The sequence below is a fragment of the Xiphophorus maculatus genome, chromosome 9, assembly GCF_002775205.1.
Source record: "Xiphophorus maculatus strain JP 163 A chromosome 9, X_maculatus-5.0-male, whole genome shotgun sequence".
Lineage (NCBI taxonomy): Eukaryota > Metazoa > Chordata > Actinopteri > Cyprinodontiformes > Poeciliidae > Xiphophorus > Xiphophorus maculatus.
This window is the reverse complement of record NC_036451.1, coordinates 6,019,102-6,041,309: the sequence shown is the minus strand read 5'-3', so window position 1 is coordinate 6,041,309 and position 22,208 is coordinate 6,019,102. Positions and strand designations below refer to the sequence as shown.

The window sequence follows — 22,208 nt, the reverse complement described above, 5'->3', positions numbered from 1 at the left end:
GGCTTCAAGCATGGCTGACCTCCCCCAGTCACAGTGGGGGCAACAATCCGGCAGCCCTGAGCCATGACACAGATACTGGTGAGGGAAGAGGGGTGGAGGGGGCCTGGGTGGTTGATATGGTTCAAAAATCAATGTTTTGGCTACTTTTAACATGCCTGTCACTAAAAGCCGGGGGCGAGAGGGTCAGCCGGTAATTAGAAATAATACATGAAAGCTACAAAACAATTAGATTTGCAACATGTTAAACAGACACTGGTTCTAAAATGAACCAATCAGCTTACAATTATTTCTCCCCTTTCGCTAATAAGCAATCAAAAGGGTAAATACTGGAAAAAGATTTTTAAAATTAAAATATTTTCCAGAAATGCATCAAATTAATATCAACATCACAACATCAATGTGCAATATTCATATCACAAAGGATTGTTAGGAGCAGGAATGCACTGATCAATCAACTGGCAATTGATCAGTTGATTTTGGATAATTTGCGATCGGCTGATACTTGCATTAGAAACCGATCTTATTCATCGATCTCGTCTGCCTCCGCAAATATGTGAAAATCAGCTTCCCCTTCTGCTCTGCTGTGAGAGCAGAATGACTTACAGACCCGCCCTCCAGGTGACATCTAAACTTTTCATTTATATTTAAGAGCACTGCCTCATGTGCAGCTAAAACAACTTTGTATTGTTTCACAGTTATTCTTCAATGTTATTCAATAAAATTAAACTGAGATTGGTTAAAATACTTTAAATGTTGCATGTGTCATGCTACTGAACTATTTAGCCAGTTGGACAGTTTCTACAAACACATCAGTCATGCACATGTATAAATAAATAAATAAAAATTGCTATTGGTTAAAAAAAAATCTTATTGGTGAATCTCTAACTGCAACCCATCTCACTCATGTACAGTATATCTGCTCTAAGATTAGAGATGAAATAAACTTGCTGCTTTATCTCCCTTTTCTTTAATTTTACCCACAAATCTTTGTCTGTTGCCTCTAAATGAGAAACGTTGGCATGTTCGTCTTGGCATAAATCTGTGCTTCTTGGGATTTTCAAGTAGGGTAAAAAGAAGCTGCTGGCAGAGGATGTCATTCCTAATGCTGCTGGTTGGAGGAAAAGTTGGCACATTTTACCAGTGTGTCAGAAACCTCACACTGCCCAGCGCTGCACAGCGAGTTATTCAACTTGAAGTCATTTTGTCACTGAAAGAGAGAGGAAAAAAACATGCCTACTAACTTTGACTGACACAGTGCTGGATAAAAATATCCTTTTCAAACAACTGGAATAAGCATATGATGAACGTGGAATACGCCCACGGACCAGAGGCAGATTTGTGCTCTGTACTTCTATATGATCACCTTAGCAGTAACAGAGGCACTTTAAAACTGGGACTTCAGTGAAGCACAAAAAGAGCCAACTCTAAATCCAGTGTGAATACACATTTAGATGAAAGCTTTTGGTTTATAATTCTCTATACTATGTGAATCAAACACAGACTTGGAGCCCTCATGGCCATGCAGTGTTGTAAAGGCATAAAAATGCACTTTTTTCTCCATCGACGACTGAATGTGAGTGAATAGAAGGCCTGTTTGTTAAGGGAGGCCAAATCCCATATGGCGAACAGCAGCTCTTCTGGTGAGAAGAGAAGCTGAGAAAGCCACCGGCAGCCCCTCTCCTCCATCCGTGTTGAAGAGATGAAGGGATGTAGCGCCTGCCTCTTCTTGTTCCTCTTTTCTTCCCTCTCCCTTTGCCTCCTCTCCTCCTTCTTTCGTGGCCAGGGGTTAAACTGCTGCACTCTAACCTCCTTGGCAAAGATTTCATTCACTCACTTTCTCTCGCTTGCTCTCATCTCAGGCAGAGACTTATTTCACAGTATGTAGTGGATTAGGCCCCCTCATATGCCCCTGGACAAAAGCATTGTTTTAGCACTAGCCTGTTTGCTATAACTGGAGGAAGCTAGCACTACTAAGCGTCCACAATATGGCCATTGTGGACAGGGGGCTAAAGGGACTCTGCCTCGGAGGCCGTCTAGACTTTGAGCCAGGGCCGACTGGAGAATCGGGAGGAGAAAATCCCATCAGGCAGTGGAGTGAAAGTTAACTAAGGTAACCTGCTGTGAACCTGATGAAGATGTCAAGCCAACATATGGCAAAAAATGTCTATTGTCAGAAGAAGAAGCTTTCTTCCCTCTGATGGAGGCAACGCTGGAGGAGGCGGAGACGAGGGGCGGCTAAAGAAAACTAAGGGGGGTTGAACAACCTAAAGGAAGGAATAAGTGCAGTGGTCATCGTTTTACTTCTGGATCAGCAGTCTTATTCTGGCCGGGAGGAGGCCCGGCCCCTTCGCTCACAATTAAAGGACTAAGCAGATTATCTGGCATCTTTCAAAAGCCAGCAGAAAGAAAAACATACTCAGGGACGTTTAAAACTGGTTTTTCAATTTGCCTATCACGTCTCGTACTGCAAATGGCATTACATTTCATGCTGATTTTGAATGTTTTCAGACACATCTTAAAACTATGACATGCTCCTTAAGTTTACTAATCTTGATTGGTCACACTATGTTGTTAAAGTAAGGACCGCAAAATGAGAGAGATAAACCCAGTTTTCTGGAAAACTTTCCTGGATTCAAGTCAGTTACCATATTTATTTTATTTAATTTTCAGTTTTAGTTATATCTAACACTATAAAATAATTTATTTTTTTTAGATAAGCACCATCAAATGCATCACAAAGCTGATCTAGATAACATCTATAAATAGGTCTCCATTTTCACAGGAGTGATGAGATTTGCCTCCAAATGCTTAAAAATTTGAATAAACAAAGAGAAAAAACAACCTCTAAGGTAGAGTCTGAGCTGCCAGCCAAAAAACCCAACTGGCAGCCTTCACATGTGAGAGATGCTGGCCTGAGGGATTTCCAAGCCATCTCTACAGATACATCTGAAAAAGATAAACAACAGTCTCAGTTGGAAGGGGAAGAAAGACCGAGCTGCATGGAGATGATGTGACCCTATTAATGCCACATTAGTTGTTCCGTCTTCCCCAGCAATGTGAGAAAAATGCTTCAGTGGGATGAGCTGAGAGAAAGAGAGAGAGACGGGGGGGTGGAGAAGAGGTGGAGAGAGAGAGTGAGAGAGACAGAATGAGAGGAGTGAAAGCGATACTGTCTCCGGGCTAGTTGGGATGCAACCCAATTTCACAGCTTCACGAATGAGTGGCACAGCATATGGATGCAACCTTTGTGACAGCCTCTCTGTATCACCACGTATCAGCGTTGATATTCCCAGTCAGATTCCATACTGGTCCAACATTATGTCAAACACCAGCGTCGCATGACTGCATCTTCAACACAGCCACCACACAGCGAGTTTGTTAAGAGGAGGGGGTCCTCCTTTAAACAGGAACATAAACTAAAACGGCATCTCTATGGGTGGAGTCCAATGACTTTACTCTGTAGCGTTTCAGGCCTTAGACATTAAAATATAATGTATAATATAAAAAGCTGGACTCCAGGCCACTATCAGTGTTTATTTACAAACACGTGACAGAGGAGCAAACAGCGTCGTTTTGGTCGGAGTGCTACCAAGTAAACACAGTGATTTCATTGGTGGGTGCTGCTAGTTGGCTGAAACATGTCTTTATGTAAATGCATATGTTTCTGCATATGTTCCAACCATCTGCTTTCATCTGCTGCATCAAAACATCTATGAAAATAAAGACAAATAACAGTTCTATGAACTCAGTCAAAGGCAAAGTGAAGGAGAGGGCTGGTGTGACTACATTAATATACAGAGGGATGTTTTTTTTAATGTGCATAATACACAGTTCCTTGCAAGTATTTAAACCGCTTGAACTTTAATATACAGACAATAAAGTTGTCCATAACTACTAAGTTGAAGGAAATTATGTATTGTTTATGATTTTTTTTCCTTTTTTTTTTTACAAATTAAGAATCTGAGGAATGTGATGTGCATTGGTATTTAGAACCCCCTAATAAATACTTTTTTTATTTTAATAATCGATTCATTGTAATTAATTGTTTCAGCCTTAATGCACCTAGTGCAGTGCAGGTTTTCCAACCCACACAAGATTTTGTATGTACTCTAATCTGATCAGAGGAGTCTCTTCCACATGTTTGCTTTGTCCTCTAGATGACACTGCAAATAAGACACCCTATGGCTTTTTTTCAGAATTTGTTTTTTTTCCTTATTACTCTTGAAGGCCATGTTTGTGGAGAGAATGATCCACATTTGTCATCTCAAGAGATTTTCCCACCTGAGCAGTGGGTGAGCGCCTCCAGAGCTACCAAAGATACTGCGCTCCTTGTGCATCAGCTATGTGCTGCTAGCGTTGGAGTTTTCCAAAAAAGATCAGGTGTGCCTGATTGAAGATCTAACAAATAATAAAGAAACTGAGAAAAATAATGTGTAAAAACAGACCGCAACAAATGGTTCAAAGTGCAATTAGAAATTCTAAGAAAATGTAAAATAAATAATAAATCATGACTGCCCAATAGAAAAATCGTGACCGATACAGATATTAATATTGGATCGATCGATAATCTATAATCTTCACCACATTGTGTGTTAGTGTAAGACTTGTGGGTGTCCAGATACTTAGATTCTCCTTTGTAGAATAATCCACAGGAACAATTGAGCTCTTTCTCAGTGTCGAACATTTAATTTCTTTTCCGCTACTCCATCAGCTGTCACTAAACTCGGCTGTCCCCGAAGGTTCGCTCTTCTCCCCCATCCGGGGAGCCTTTCAAAATAAAACATTTCCAAAACATTTTACATTCATCATGTGGCTTGTTCACTAATGAGTCCTAACAAACCTCACACAGTCCTCACAGAACAGCTAAATAAATGCTGAAAAAAGCTGGACTCCATTTAATTAAGATTATTAAACAATTATGCACCTTTAGTGTTTGTCTATCACAGAACATTTCAAGGGTTTGCTTGGTAATTTGCTATAAGCTGCTGAGGTCTTTGTTAGACGATTGTTTTTAAGAGAAAAAGCCGTGTGCAGCACAGAAGCTCCTTGAGGTGTGGAGGGGATCGATCTCAGTTAATGTCACATGGCACAGCACCCAGAGGCAGCCGCGTGGCGCTGATGACACTGTAAAGCCTTGCCTTTGGCGGCTACATGCTCGGTGCCGCCGAGCTGTGATTTGAAGTTCACATGCAAAGGCTGACAGACAGACAGCTCTCAGTCAGGCAGTCAGCTCTCAGTCAGCCAATCCTTCCACAGGGATGGCAACATACCTGGATCTGTTAAAAGCGTACAACTCTACCTAAACTCAAACATATACACAGGGGCCTCAGCATGCTGCAGGACTGATGGACGGCGCACTGACAGAAAAATACTGGCAAAACATCACCAAAATGCAGCTTTGCACATAAGAATGATCCACTCTTACATGTAATTTGGCAGAAAACTACTGCATGTCAACTTTTGACGAACTACACTTACTGGAAGGTTAACACGCTGGGTTTTTTGATAAAATTTGGCTTGTTCAGCTTAACGTAAATCTAAAACCAAAGGGAAAAAATTAAATACAAAGAAGTATATCATTTTACAGTTGAGGTATTAAAACTTTATTTAAACCAGTAATTAATCTATTTAAGCATACTCTGATCAAACTTTTGACAAATCAGGGAGAAATCTTGAAAAGCCAGTTTTTCAGCGTAAAACAACTTGCAGTGCAAAATTATGCAATCTAGCACAGCACAAACTCAAACTTTGCTCTGAGTTGGTGGAAACACTATGCAAATGCTAAATCTGAAGAACACAAAAATGCAGACGTTGAAAGAACAGAGGAACCCGGAGTCGGACAATTTATTGTGAACACATAAAAATACACAAGTGAGCTACAAATGTAACATTAACCTTCTGCCTTCAAGAGAAATAGTTTTAAAAATGTCCACACAATACTCAAGCTGTGTAAATTTAATCTGGAATATCTTAAAAGATGAAGGAAATGAGAAGCAATATATTCAAGTGTTTCCACCTGGCGGTAAAAGTAAAACGGCTGATAGAACCCTGCCTCTGTAAGCCAGAGGACCATGAAACAATGACAAAGCTCCAAGCTAACTCGGAAAAGACGAAGGTAATTGATAAGTTCATCTTAGATAAAAATTGTTTGTTATTATTAATTACTGCTGAGGACTATAGTTTTTCACTCATTGGAGAGTTCTTTCCACTTTTACAGGCGGTTGGAGTCATCTTTTCTTCAACCACAAACACAGCAGATGTGTTTCTAATTGCAAAAGTGATCAAAGAGAGATCAAATTACTTCCTAACAGAGAGCTTCAGGTTGTGACTTGATCAGACACTTGTCAAACTTACAAAAGAACACTTGATGATTAAGAAAAACCACAATTGGAATGGCAATTCCAAATAAAAGATTAAATGTGGTGGATGTTTTTAATGCACTGCTCCAGATTGTAGAAGGCAGGAATGACTCATCCTGTTAACTGATTCGTTGAAGGTAAATAGCCTTCAACAAAGTTCATGTATCAGATAATGAAACAGTCACATGTATTTACTAAACCGTGATACGGGATTAGAACTTTTTTGCTTTCTTGACCATGAATGAATGCAATATAAAGACTCCAGCCCAGGACTTCTGCATGTAAAAAAAAAAAAAGTGATAAATTGAATAAAAAATGTTAACACATCAAAATCAATGTAATTAACTTAAACACATTAAAGTTCCTATCTTTTTTATATATTATAAACGAGCCTCATCAGAACCGTAATTTATGGAATATGACTAGATATTTTTGCCTTATACTAGAACATCAGTTAATAACTAAACCTGTCTTAATAACTTTGTACATGGAAATTCACACTAAAATTTGCAATGAAAATTTGAAGCTCCAACACTGGTGCATTTGTGGGTGTTCAAAGAACAGTGCAAAGTAATTCAAACCTTTTAATTTCCCACAGATGAACACGAACAACAGTTTAACTTAAGTGATGCCAGACTGACTGGAGTCTTAAATGTCAACACTTTAGCTACATTTCTCTTAAAGAATTAATACAAAAAAGAAATGTCTAACAAAAGATTTCACTTTTAAAAAAAAAAGCTGTCCAGTTGAGACATTAATGATTACTGGAAGGAGAGGGATTTATAAATGTGTCTTTATGCAGATTTGCAAACAAAGACTGATTGAGAAGATCTGCAACGGTAAAAGGTTTGGACACTTACAGAGGCATCAAGATTGACCTATTTTTTTTCCGTCCTAAAAAAGTAGGCCAGAACCCAAATTAGGGGCCAGTAGGGGTACCACACGCGTGTAAACGCCTTCGTCTTTACAGTAATTGTTTGATGTTAGGCAAACTAGGAACAGCCTCGAGTGGCGAGACGTAGCCTGAGGGCATCGCTGTTGACATGTAAATATCAAGAACGAAAGCTGAAATGACAGCACAGACAGTCGGCTTGTACTCTTGGCTGTGCTTGGATTTGGCCTTGACCATAAAATTAAGGTTTAAAGGACAAGAGTAGTCTACATGTCCAGATACCAGTCCTCATATCATGTCAGTAAAGAGGCTGATTTTCTTAATAGGCGGGAGAAACACATTTTCATCTTTTGTCATTCATCTTTCATAGTATTAAACTGACACCAGCCCAATGAATGTAACTAGAATGCTACTAGAATGTAACTGGGACTCATTCTTTAACAAAGCCATGCTTTGTTCTCACCGTGCAAATAAATGCAATCTAAAAATTAGAGTGATGAAGTTTATAACATAGTTAAAAATGTTTAGTGCATGTAAAAAAAAAAGATGCTATTTTCTTACAAATAAGTTAAATCAAATACAGTTAGATTAATTTATGTGTACAGCACCAACTCACCACAACAGTCATCTCAAGGACCTTTACAAAGTACATACATTAAATGTAAATACAGAATTACATTATTTCAATTCAACCCAAACAATACACTGAATTTCATACATTCCAGATCAGTCCTAGTTATAGTACTAGCCAAAGGGAAACCAACTTTAAAAATCTGGGATGGGTTCTAACAAGTAGGACATTTAGAAAATGCTAATATGTTTAATTACTCTGAAATCTCAAATAAATTTAGAATGACCTATACAAATAAACTTGACTAGATCAAACCAGGCTAAAAGTTATTACCACCTCAGACTACCTCACTGACTGATCACCTAGTTAGCATGTTTGGGAGGTGCTAAAAATGCTAAAAATAATTTAAATAGAACCACTTATCTCTTTTTCCGTGAAGTCATCACAGCTGAGAGCTGAGGAAATAGATGATAGTTGAATAGAGTTATGGCTCTGTTCAAGTCTGGCTACAGTTCTCAAAAAACAACTAAGATTGTTCTAACGAGTAAAACATTTGATGCATTATTCCTTGTGTAACTTATGATGTCTAAAATGACCAATATTGTGACTATTGCTGTATAAAATTTGCTTAAAGCTCTGCCTGAGTTGTACAGTATTTATTATAAACAGAACACAAAATGTTTTAGGGTAAAAACCGTGTTCTGTAAAAAAAAAAAAAAAAATAGTGACTGTTAATAGGCAGCTGTTCTAATCCTTCCTCTCTGAACAGTGTTCTAATGTGTCTGTATTCAGGTATCGCAGATATACTATTGTGTCGACTGGTGTGGTTTATTTCAAACTGTTATTTGAGAAGTTCATTCAACAGAGATAAATTAATTTATGCATTTTAAACTGTAATTTTTGTCACAAGTGGTCATGTGCAACTTAAATGTAAATTACATAAGCCCAGAATCACCACAGAACACCTAAAATTCCAAGTATGGTGCCAGTTTGCTATGTATCGAAGATAATGTACCGATATAAAGCTTCTCCTGACTTCCTCCTCCTCACTGGACAAATTCTAATTTAAAATTTGAGGTCCAGGCTTTACAATAAACTGCTTTCATCGTGTGCTGATATTGTGTATTGCAATGATGCCTGAGTTCACTAATTCAAAACGAAACACGATCACTTTTCTGCAACTGTCGGTTGAATTCTCACCAACTTATTGCTTCCTCTTTTTTTGGTGTGCTTTTTTATTAAACATGAAATCTCAATTTGAGATGGGGAAAAAAATGAATGAAATCCATACTCAGTCAAATCCTATCATGACATATCATAAAAGTCAACTTTTTTTTTTCTCCCCTGAAATCCAATTTAACAGACTAGCACAGATTATCATCACCAAAGCTATATTAAAGCAAAGGCTGAGCTAATCCTGTTCGTTTGTGGGCTAAACTAGGCCACACTGGTATTACACACATAAGTACCTGCCAATTATTGTGCTTTGACTCAGAAAATCAGGTTTTACGCAGTTGTTGGAGTACAACAGTCTACATTTGCACCATCTGCTGTGCAAAGCATACGGCATACACTAAATCATCTGTCACATTTTGACAGGACTCGTGTGAATTAAAAACAATAACTTTTTTTTTGTTCTTGAAGCGTCGTGCAGATGGACATTTTTGTGGCCTCATAAAAACATCCATCATAAAAGCGCATAAAACTGCCACAGATTTTTAGAAATAAAATTCAACAGTGATCACAGGAAAATAAATCCAGCTGCCAGCCCATAAAATTGCACAGTACATGGAGAAAACACACAAACAAAACAAAAAAAAAAAAGACACGCCACCAAGAAGACTGTTGCAAGACTGCAAGTGGGATAATGTGATGAAACTCTTCTGCATTCATCAAAATCTTTTCATTTTAAATTATTGATTGGGTTCCTACTTTTCCCCACTTTTTTGCCATGAAAAGGGGAAGTCTAAAAATAGCCTGCTGGTGTCAGTGCCTAGAAGTCTTTCCATGATCCCCCCTCCCTCCCTAACCATCTACACCCCCCTCCAGTCTGGCAGCATTAGTGAATTCAGATGAGCCTCCTGCAGTTCTCCCAGCTTCTGAGTTTCAATCTTATAGATGCAGTCACACACACACACCCCTACAAACAACACAGAATCTACCTGTATCCACACACAGCCGAAACATACAGTTCCCCTGGAGTTTCAGTGCTGCATCAGAGAGCGGGAAGGCTCTACCAACAAACCTCTGAGTCTTGGTTCTGAGTTTATGTTACCACCAGCAGAGTATTTGCCTCTTTTTTTAGCCTCCCATCTTCATTCCCTGTCCAACACTTGGCACCATGTTTATATTGTAAATACTATACGTCTGCAAAAGTCACACAAGAGTGAATGATTTCCTTCCTCCCTCGTTGTCAAAAGTCTCTTTCTCTGTCATTGCAAGTCATCAGAAGGTGAGACAGAAAGTTTGCAACTTGTCACTCTTTAACCAGCAGTGTGATCACAAAGGAAGAAGCAAGAGATGTGGCTGATGTAACATAAAAAAAGACACCAGTAGTTTCAGAACAGGCGGTTAGTTTGAATAACTTAATACCAATATGCAAGCAAAACATGAATGATTGTTCTCAGAGAAATTACGCCTGCAAATATGAGAAATCCATTGTAATGTTTTTATGTTATGGCTAGCAGGAGTGAATAAGGGAGTGAGGACTCCAATCAAGACTTAAAACAAGAGCTCTTACTGAAGTTAGTCTTCAGTATAACATCATAAAAATACAGCAAACCCTCGTTTTCGCGGGGGTTGCGTTCCAAAAAGAACCCGGGATAGGCAAAATCTGTGAAGTAGTTACCTTTATTTTTTACAATTATTATACAGCATACCGGTAATTAAATACTCTACATTGAAACCAAAGAACAAAACCTGTTTTCAGGCCCAAGCATTTTTTTAAACAAATATAACGCTTTCTTACAAATAACTACAGTAAAATAATCATTTTAATCATCAATACTAAGTACAGTAGGACAAATTGTGACTCGCGTATTTCACTGTTCCTCTGACTGTGACGCTGCAGCCTGACTCCGCTCTCTAGTGTCTTTTTCTTCTGAAGCCTGTGGTGCAGGTGTGATTTTTTTGAAAGAAGAACACAGTTATCGGTAGTTGTTGTCACTCTATTTTTCTTCTGGGTAAAAACATTTACCAAAAATTTGCCAAGCTGTATTACGTATATTTAAATACTGTAATGTTATTGGCACACAGGTAGAGAAGAAGCGTGGAGACTGTTTAGCCAATCAGGACGCAGAACACAATGAACTGTGAAAAAAAAACTGCACAAAAAAAATCTGCGAAGCAGCGAGTCCGTGAAAGGTGAACCACGTTATAGTGAGGGTTCACTGTATTTCAAAAAGCCTTCAAATTTATATACCAAGATCAGTTTTCCACAAGAAGCCACCAGTATACTTCCAATAAGCAGAAAGTTCCAATCAATAGCTGTGTTTCCATACAAGTGTGCGCAAAACTTTGCCCTAGTTCTGCAATTAGCGGTGTTTCATTTAAAAAAGAAAAGCAATTAAAATCACACATGAATAAGCGTGTTCACGCAACAAGTCATTAAAAAACATGCCGCTCTATCATCCTCTTGTCGCCTTCTTCATCTCTTCTGCCAGTAGTAACAGCCGGTTGTTGATCACATAACTTGTGTGTTGCAAAAAAAGTATCTCCACTGTAGTTTTGCAGAATACACTAATTTCAATTCAGCCTAAAATCATCCTAACGCAAACACCTTTTTAATGGAAAAACATTATTTGTTTCTAAATCTGCTTGTTTCCATTAAGCAAATCTTTTTTCACAATTCCAATTTGTAAAATTATAAGGCGAATGGAAACACAGCTGCTGATGCTGTGGATCATGATAAGGTTCCCAGGGTCTTTGGAAGACAAAGAGACCCACAGCATCACAGATCTTCTGCCCTACTTAAAGTCAGCATGCGGTGTTTTTCCACATTTTTACCTTTTCTTTGTTGCTGCACCGAGCTGGACTGTTAGATGTTGGAAAGCTTAATGTTGGCCTCTTCTGACTAGAGCACATGGTTACAGGTAAAGTGTCAGTATCGTTCGGCAAGCTTACATTTGTTTGTGACACAGAACAATGCAGGCTTTTTCCTGTTTTGACTCCAAAACAGTGACTTAGCAATGCATGTAATGATTGTTATGGAGATTCTGGTCCTTGTCTACCCTTGTCTAAACAAGTGTAGATATAGGAAGTTTAGGTGAGTAGTTGTTTTCCTGTAGCCCAGTGGAGGCCAAGTCCACTCAACTAGAGCAACTAACTTGCAAACTTTTCATGCATTTCTTCCCTTTCAGCTCTTCAGAGGCCTGGTAACAAACTGAAGAAGAGACAAATGTAAAAGTTGCAGGAAGGACTTTGCCACCCCTGCTGTTTCCTGATTTCCTGAGTTATAAAGAATAACTCATGTTTCTTTCACTAAAATAGAATGTTCTCTTTTCTTTCCCAATTTAAATAGTTGCTAATAGCAACACATTTTACACCCCAGCAAACAGGAAGTCATCTCTTACTCATTAAGAGTTCTTTAGCAAAGGTAGAATTTAAAAAAATTATTACGTTTGCACAATACATCATGTTTATGCCATTTAGACAAATTCACAAAAGCAAGATGCACAACACAAAAGCCTTTAGGCAAAAATGTCCTCTGACTTCAACAGCAGACTAAAAAATATCTCAAACTAAAACTTTAGACTACTTTATTGATTGACTGCAACCCTGCTCTCGTTAGGGGGTTTCTGAAAGTCTTCTCATTACCATGCCAAAGAAGGAAAGTGAAGACACTTCCTCAATTCTGTTCAAAGGAAACTGATTAAAAATAACAGTAGATGATATCAAGCCTTGTGTTTAACACTCAAGACTCACAAATTCATGTGGCTGAGACAGAAGAGAGAGGCAGAGGAGTTTAGAGATGAACAACGTGTGAGGAGCGGGGGCTGTCTCAGGAGTCTAATGACCAATCAACACCCTTCTTGCTGCCATGGCATCGGCAAGTTCTCCAAAGGGCCCCCAGACTTGGTGTGAGCCCACCATGAACTCAACACAAAACTGGCAGAAAAATCAGACTTTAGAACCAACAATGGTTGGGTCACAGAGCAGTGACATTTTGCAAAATGTCATCATGTTTTAAAACACGTACTCCATAGAAGTTTTACCGTACTTAATAAAGGGAAAAACTTTGCTAAATAAGGGGAGGGTGAAAGAAAGAGTAAAACGACATGACAGTGCTGCTTGAGGAAGCTGAGACACAGCAGTTTGACAGTAAACGATGCAGAGACAAAAATGTTCTTTTTATAATTATACAGCTCCAACTTCCGCACCAAAAAGAAATATTTTGTCACTGCCCACTTTATTTAATACACGTGTTCAACTGCTTCTTAATACAAATTGCAACTAAGCCAATCACATGGTAACAATGAATTTAGTCATCTAATTATGCTAAAAATGACTTGAAACTGATCATCAGATTGGAGAACAAAAAGGATTCAAGGAACTTTTAATGTGCTCTGGTTGTTAGAATTTCAGAAACTGCAGAGCTACTGGGATTCTGCATATCTGGGGATTTGTTACAACCAAGGCAGTTAGAACATCATCTACATGCTGGACTGTAAAGCAGATGGACTGTAACAGTAGAAAACCATGCCTGGCGCTGCTTCTCTCAGCTAAGAACAAGAAACTCTCCAAAGAAGCTCACCAAAATGAGATAATAAAAGATTAGAGAACCTTTACCTGATTCAAGGAGACTCAATGTCATAAATGTTCATTAGCAAACATGCAAGTATGGATTCATCCTACCTTGTATCAACAACTGGTATCAGTGATTTAATGTGTGGGAGATATCTTCCTGGCATCCCATTACCAACAGCTCTGAGTCTACCTGTCTAATGCCACATCCCTTCATGGCCACAGTGTACCTTTCTTCTGTTGGCTTCTCCTAGCAGAATTAAGCCGCATGTCACTAAACTCATATTATCTCAAACTAGTTCCTTGAAGAAGACAATGAGTAGTCCAGTACTTCAATAATAATTGAGGTCCTTTATGCTGTGGAAGAACAATGACTTCTCGTTGTAGGTAACAGCTTTGCAGCAACTGTAATATGCTATCATGTTAGCATGGGTTAAAACCTTTAAGGAAGGTTTCAGACTTCTTGTTGAATCAATGTCACCAAGAATCAGGACAGCACTGAAGGCAAAAAAGGGTCCAACCCAGTACTAAGTCATTTGTACCTCATAAAGCGGCCAGTGCGGTTTGTTCTTACGTTCCTACATTTTAAATGTTACCCTTCTGCTTCATAAACTAAAGTAGGAAGTAAGGCTTCTCATGTAAATAAAGATACTCACATGTAGAGAGTTTAGGGAATCTGACATGAACTCTTCTAGGAAAGCAAATTAGCTTAGCTAGTAAGGGGAAAGTTGATGGTACCAATAACTAAAAGAAAAAAATAGGAAAAAAAGGGCAAGAAGAGAAACCTTAACCTCTGTCCATTCAGTGAGACCCCAGTGCTAACCTGGCTGCCATCACTGAGTTTTATGTTAATAATAAATCGCTTCCCTAATTGCAGCATAAATGTTGCTGTAAAACTGATATGTTGGTCTATTAAGTTTATTGGTTTGTTAGCGGGAACAATCTGGCTGTAGGGAGCAGGCGAGGACAGGTAGCATCTGTCCCCACCTACTGCTTTGGCAGCATTAGCGTCATCTGCTAGCTTTGGCAGCGTCTTGGAAGCACATCAATATGGCTTTATGTAGCCAGGGCCGCTAGTAGCTAGCATGCCAGTCACGCTCTCAGGCAACACTCTGCTCACAGCCTGAGCATCCACAGAGCAACGTGCCAACAGAGCTGAGCAGAACTGAGCGGGGTGCTGAACAGGGAGGCCAGGTCTCTGTGGACCTGCATGGGGGGAAAAGGGACAGTGTCTGTCATCTAGCCACAGATCTGTAGTTAGAAGTGTGGGGCCGAGTCCAGGTATGAACACCGCCACCCCTGCAGTGGCAAGCTTTAAATTCTCACTGTTGTTTCCTTCCAGCAACACCGTTTCAGAATGCTGATGCACTTTATATTAAAAAAAAAAACACTAGTACTTTTTAGAAAATAACACATGGAGAATTCCAAGTAGGGCTACAAATAACGATTATTTTAGAAATTGATTATTCCATTGACTGTTCTGATGTTGTACAGAGAGAAAAATAATTGACACATTCTGCTGATTTTTCATTTAATAATAATACAATTTTTTTTAAAGAAAAAAAAAAGTAAACATTTTATTGCCTAAAATGCAGCAACATAAGATTTCTGCTTGACTTAGCATTAATATAGCATAGAGATAATATTTGACTATTTCTTGGATTAACTGATTAATAATTGGACAGTAAAAGGTGCTTACTATGAGCTTGTTTTTTTTTTTACAGAATTTGAATCAGGTGAAGCTAAAATTATGAAGATTTTTGAGTTGAACATATTTACACACTAAGATTCTTTTCATCTTAAAAGATAAATGTAAACATTTTTGTACAGTTTTAGGTTAATTACTGCTCTGAGGATGCTGTTCTTTCAGAAAATAGCCATTTTTGGTCTACATACTCTAGTTAATAATTAACTGATCACTAAATTAGTTGGCAATTATTTCAATAATCGATTCATCACGATTAGTTTGATTAATTGATTCAGCCCTAATTCAAATGATGAAGAGTTTGAAATTGTATTTTATCATTCACTGCAAATTTTACAATCTAAACTTGAAATTGGTGGATTACCTACATTGCTCATGCTGCACTTTGCCTGCCAAAGAAAAAAAAGGAAAAAGCTGCCAATGGGGAATAATGACTGGGAGCTGATCCAACACATTTCAGACCACAGGCAGAGTCAAATTATGAGGTGCTTTTGCTTCCTAATTACAAATTAACAGTTTTCATCTTACAAGGTTACAGTATTTGACCAGATGTTAGGACATACATCAGCAGCAAATGTCATGCAAACTGAAGTCACTTGAAGTAAAAACGGATTGGTCGGTGAAGTGACATAATGTGCCCTTTAACATATTCATACACCTCACTGCAAACATACACTTTAATGTAACTTAAAGGGATTGTTTGAGAAAAACAAAGTCATATAAAATTGTGATAAGAAAGTGATAGAAGGTTCCTAATTTTTTATCTCACTAAAACTTATTCAGTCACCTTTACTGTAAAATTGCGTTGAAAACTCCAGAAGAATACTCAGAAGTCGTATACGTCAAATAAATAGAGGAGTTCACCTGTGTGTGACTTAATTTCAACATAGCTACAGCTGTAATGAGGCACATGCTAACTCCAGAGGAGCTGCAGAGACCCAGCGCTCAGGTGGGAGGATTCATTTACAGTTTAAAGTGCTTTATTAATCCTAGAGAGAAATTATAGTTTTTTAACTTATAAAATGTTCATCAGAGAGTTATAAATGCTGACGGCTTTGAGCAGGAAGGATCTCCTGTAGCAGCCATTATTACAGTAGTTCTGAAGAGGCTTCTGCCTGAAGACAGTATTAAGAATGAGGATGCAGAGAGTTGTCTGTAATTTTCATGAATATATGAAGAATCCATTGTGGCAACTTCACCTCCAGAGCAGTGCTCAGAACTTTATCAGCCTTCTATAAGTTGTTAAATATCTACTTTATTTACACCAAATGAAAGTTAAGACGTTGCCAAGTGAAATGGTAACTATATAGAGCACAATCTATTTAGAGAGTAGTCTGTTTAACAAGGCCAAGATGGAACAGCTTATTGAAATGCAGGCTCGTTGCAGGCCTGTCTGCAGATATGTGGGTGTCTTCAGCATTGTGGCTAGAGAAGGTGCGAAACCCAAATAGCAGAAGTAATTTGGGTACAGGCACAGTGACCCTTCATATGGGGTTAGCTATATTTACCTGACTTTTGTGCAGCTTTTTTGAACTTTGCAAGTTAACTGTGAGCTACACAAGTGTCTGGGACTAACATTTACATAGTAGAGGCATTGAATCAAAGTGCTGCGCATGGATCTAGTTTCAAACCTGCAGGACCCGGATGTGGTGAGCGTGGCAAAACCCTGGTGCGGCATCAGCAAGATAACGCATGCAGCAAGCACTTCTCCTCCACCTCTTCAGTCACTTTCTACAGGCTAAACTAGATCACTGATAGGTGAAATGCACAACACTGAAAATGCAGCCAAAAATCTATCTAAAATAAAGCTCGAGTTCCCTGAACTGTGGGGAAGAGATGTGAAAAATCACAAGCAAGCTTCCACCACTTCTCCAAATGCCAAATGCTCCAATCTTCTACATCACGTTGCTATGACAATTTAATTATAGTCCGTCATGGTCACCCTACTGTTTGTTTGCTTCTCTGAGGGAGTGGGAAGATAATGTGTGAATATGAAGTGGCACTTTTTGGCAAATAAGAAAGAAAAAGATCATGTTTGACTGTAGGAGAAGACGGTGCTAGTGTGTGGTGTGTGTGACTTTGTGGAGGTTTCACAGCGTGTCCAGGGTCTGTTGATTATGACTCATAACATTAACCCACTTCGTTCTCAATATAAGTTCACCATAGCGTTGAGACAAAAAAAAAAAAATGCAAGCAACGCTACAGAAAAATAACACATTTATATTTTACATTTTGGTCATTAAGATGTTAAAATAAACTTGGCAATCGTTTGAACACCTAAGAAGTATTCTACTACGTTTTAATACCCAAGAAGTATTCTACTTCATAAAGACTAGTTGAGGTTAAGTCAAAGAAACTGAAACTGATCCAATTTTTTTGGAGAAGTGATTCATTCCTCATTGGAGTAAATGAAACTGCTTCTTGTCCAACGCTGTCCACCGCAACCATGAGCCTCTCCTGAGAGTTAGCTCACAAACAGCTTCCTCAACTGATAAGTTTTAGATCCAATCAGAACTCTGAGCAGAACAGGCACTTTGGGCAAATAACTGAGCAGAATATATTTTCCCTGAAGAGTGCAAGCCTTGGTCTTTGCAGCGTCTGCTCTGGGGAACAGGGAGTCCGGATATGAGCCTGACCCCGATCATACAAGAAGGAAGTCAGTTATTACTGCCCAATCCGGCGGTTTATGAGTTTGGTTTAAAATCCAATATGAGAAATACATCCAAGGACAACTTTCAGCCTTCCCTATTCAGGCCAGCAGCTGCCCAAGTGAGCCATCCAATAACACCTCTTTAAATCCAGTCCACTGAGCGGGCAAAAGAAGACAGTGGGTGTAATGTGCAACAAAAATGTTTTTACACAATATTCAACTGATGAGGGATTGTGGATATTGATGTGAAATATATATTTTAATTTCCATATCCATGAAAAGGTAGAACACAGCGTTGTTCCTTATGAGCCACGGTCGTTTCCCAGAAAAACTCTGGGCACCAGCAATGGAATATTTTATTAATGCAAACAGCAGAACAGTAAAGCAGCTTTCCGACCCAATAATGTGATTTCTAAAGCATTTTTGTAGGGTAACAGTTACAAAAATAAAACTTCAACTTCAACTCAAGACATTTGTTAAATAAATAAACCATATATCTACTGGATCAGTCTCAGAGCAAGATGTTAAAGCTAACTTATTGACATTTGAGGTTTTTGTTTGAACTCAGTCCTGACCTTTTCTTGTCCTCTGGATCCTGACAGGGTGAACACAAGCATAACAACAGGACCGTTATAATGACTACTCTCATTGTGCAAGACCCGCTCAGTCATGCATTGAAGTTCGGTGACACTTGGTGTCTTGCTTTAAGATAATGTGCAAGTGCCCAAGCAAACGCTCACTGAAATTACATGGCACTCTGACTGGAAAGCTGAACAATTATCATAATTAAAGGCTGGGGGAAAATAATATATTTTGGAAACACAGAGAAGCAAAAAAAAAGCCCTTGTGGATACACATGAAAACATTTATGGCATTACTGTTGGTAAACAATCAATTCACTTTAAAATCTTCAGGAAAAGTGAAAATAATCATTCAAGCCTAGAAGAAACAGCATCAGACAGGAGATGTGTTTTGTTTCAACAGTCAAAAACATAATAAATTTACAGCAAACATTTGCTCTTCAGAAATTGCACACAAATTTAATGTGCTCCTTAGTAGCCGATTTACACACAAAAAAGAAAAAACACAGTAACCACAGCCATTGTGGTTGTGCTAACACACTTAGCACTCTCAGACTCAATGCTAAGTTTGAGCTAATGTCTGCTATATTAGCTCAAGTTATTTCTCAACATTTTGTTTATATGAATGGCAATCAAACAGGAAAAATACTACTTTTTATTTTTAACAGCCCACTACAGCATCTTTAAAATGATAAATGATTAGAATAGATGTTTTGTGTGAGAACCAAGAAACTGTGTTGTTTTTATTCAAAGGTTATAATATTAATAGAAAGCTTGTGGTAATTAAACTTTCAAATAATTAAAAGTGTATATATTTCAGCTGTAGCTCTATGAATGAAAAGCTTCATAAACTTTCAGCACATGCACACACCATTTGGACACACAATCCAAATATTGTGAATGGAAATATTGACATCACCTACCCTCATTTTCAGACGATGGGCACGCCACTTGTACTACCAGATCGAATGTTCTTTCTGGGTTCTCCCTGCAAAGAATTAAACACTTCATTAAAAGAAAAATAACATAAATTAATTTTAACTTTGCATTCAGCATAAAAAAAAAACACAACTGTGGTGAGGTTGGAATGCATTAGGCTGCCTGTGGACTTCTATTTAGAGAAAAAAAGGCTTGATCTGTCCTACTTTACCAGAGCAGAGAATGTCAATACTGGCCACAGTTCAGTCATACAAGCACAGCTCAATAAATTAGAAGTTAATTTTCAATTATTTCAATTCAAAAAGTGACTTCACAGTTGTCCAGCAGACATGAATTAGCCATAAAAGGCTATTGCTGTAGAGCTGGCTGTTCATACACCGCTATGTCCAACAGTATTATAGAAAGTTTAGTGGAAGGGAAAAACTGGTGGGAAAAGTGCATAAACGAGACTGTGGCTGGAGTCACTGTTTCTAGAGCCACCAAATTCAAAAAAAATATTCAGTGAATAAAGCCAGCTTTCAATAAATAAGTAAAAAGAAAAGGAATAAAGATATCCAGCCCACTCAATAACATAAAAACACAGTTTGAGTGGAGGAGCTGCTAAGCCACCCATCCTTATTGCTTTTAAAACTATAAATATGTTTTATTTGGTTTTTAAGAGCCCAATGTGACTGGAGCTGCAAATTCCTGCCCCAGCAGCACAACAAGCTGATCATCTCCATGCAGCGCTGCACTGAAGCAGTAATTCATGCAAAAGGAGCCATGTCTAACTGTTAAGTGCATATTATGTACAGTAAAGAGCTTATGTGTCAAACTCAAGGCTGGGGTGCCAAATTCGGCCCTCCACAGCTTATTACGTGGCCCTCTAGACTCTGAAGAATCACAGAAATTGGACTTTAAGATAACAACTTTGTGCTTAAATATTATTCTATCAATCAAATCAAAGCAGTTTTTATTTGCAAACTTCCAAATTACATCCATGTGAAAAGATTTTCAATATTTGTTTTTAAGCAGTTTATTCATGGGTAGTTTTATTAATACATTCAAAACCAGCCTTTCGAAGACATTCTTGGTATGACATAAAAATAAAAATGAGTTTGACGTCCCTGATATAGAGGAACACTTTATTTTTTTATTAATATTATGTAAAATTAAATTTTATAACATAAATACGTGAAATATATTACTGTGTGATGACGAAAAACTTTTAAAATTAAATTAGCCAAATAAGTTAACTTTTCGACGTTATTTTTAATTAAAACGTACCGAGTGAGAGCTGGTTATCTAAGAAAGAGAAGTTCTCTAATTTCACCATTATTTGGACCTTGCTCGTGTTTCCTATTTGAATCCGCCTGCTGCTTTGGCTGTCAGAGCCGCTAACTGGTGGTCAGCTAGTAGACGGCCACAGACTGACCCACATGCTGTCTGGGCCAGCTGGCTCGGCCGTTAAATCCGCGGCAGGAGATGGCTCGAATTACGCCGAACATTCCTCCGCATTTCTCCTGCAGCTCCGAGTCAACGCTACGTGCCGTGCCTTGCCTTGCCTGCCTAACGCCGCACATTAGCCGTTAGCTTGACAGTTTGAATGGTGGTAGAGGTGAGGACACGGAGAGAAATGAAAAAGAAACTCCGGGGTCTTACTTTATCCTGCTGTCCATGGTTTAGTTACAACATCGCGACAGCTCCGTGCTGTCGGCGGCTCTGCTGTTCTGCTCTGAGAATATGTTGGAGGGGGTTTCTCTTCCACCTCGTCCTTCCTCAGACTCTCCAGCGTCCCCCTTTTCTTTTTTTCTCCTCTGTCCTTATTATCTGGTAGCGGTCAAAGGCAGCCGCGACCACATGTTTGAAGGAACGGCGAAGCAACGGCGTGTCGCGTCTGTTCCTGCCGTGTATGTGGCCTAATTCCCCAGTTCAGCTCAGCAGCACCGGGGCTATTTCCCACAACAAACACCACTCCAGGAAGTGCTGTCAAAGACCCGGTGACGTCGGCACGTCAGATGAGCACCTTGCTGCCCGCGAGCGTCCTGCTTCCACAGTGGATGAGTAACAGGGAGGATGATGAGGATGATGATGCAGCAGCAGCAGCAGACCTGAACCATGTGATTCATGCCTCTTATAAAAAGGGGCTTCCCTATGACACTGTAATATTAACTCAACAATATTGTAGCCCTCAGCGCTGGCTCCTACAGGAGCGGTGCAGGTGCTGCTATGTACAGCAAAATTGTTCTTTGCAGTATTTATCTTTTTGTAGCTTATTAATCTGTTATATTTTACACAAATTTATTTACATAATTCAGTTTATATATTATTAAATTATCGCATAGAAATAGCCTTTAATGTCCCATACAGGGGAAATTCAGGTGTAACAGCAGCATCATATATATAGAGAGAGAGAGGTTCACAAAAAAGTTCCGAAAGTCTTAAAAGATATATAAAAAACAATCTTAACAACAATAGTAATAATATACTGTACAAGATTGTGACATAAAAATAATGTTCAATTGTTAGAATATCATTGTGATTGTGTCACTACTTTCAGAATTTAATAAGTTCAAGCAGTTAAATATTTGCAATATTAAAAGTATTTTTAAAAATGCTTATACATCCATATCCTCAGGAATAATATGCATGTGCCTTGCAACAATAAGGTTCTGGGTTTGAATCCTGGGTTGGTGTCATTCTACATGGAGTTTACATGCATGGGACCATCCATCATTCTGGTGTCTACCTTCAGCAGTCGTTTGATGAGGGGACCGGTCCATCACATGC

The 22,208-nt window shown here is 38.7% G+C and overlaps 1 protein-coding gene across 2 annotated transcripts in view; it reads right to left on the bottom strand.

Moving 5' to 3' along the window:
* Window positions 1-21,456, bottom strand: part of dennd1b (DENN domain containing 1B) — a 141,091-nt gene extending 119,635 nt beyond the window's left edge. Inside the window, exons 1-2 of one of the 2 annotated variants that reach the window (XM_023339654.1) lie at window positions 21,081-21,456; window positions 19,424-19,488 (exon numbers count right to left, since the gene is read on the bottom strand). In XM_023339654.1, the coding sequence (XP_023195422.1) occupies window positions 19,424-19,488; window positions 21,081-21,097 (82 nt within the window). In that variant the 5' untranslated portion in view covers window positions 21,098-21,456. The remainder of the gene's footprint in view (window positions 1-19,423; window positions 19,489-21,080) is intronic. The other variant, XM_014469446.2, reaches the window with a different exon arrangement.
* Between the last annotated feature and the right edge of the window lie 752 nt (window positions 21,457-22,208).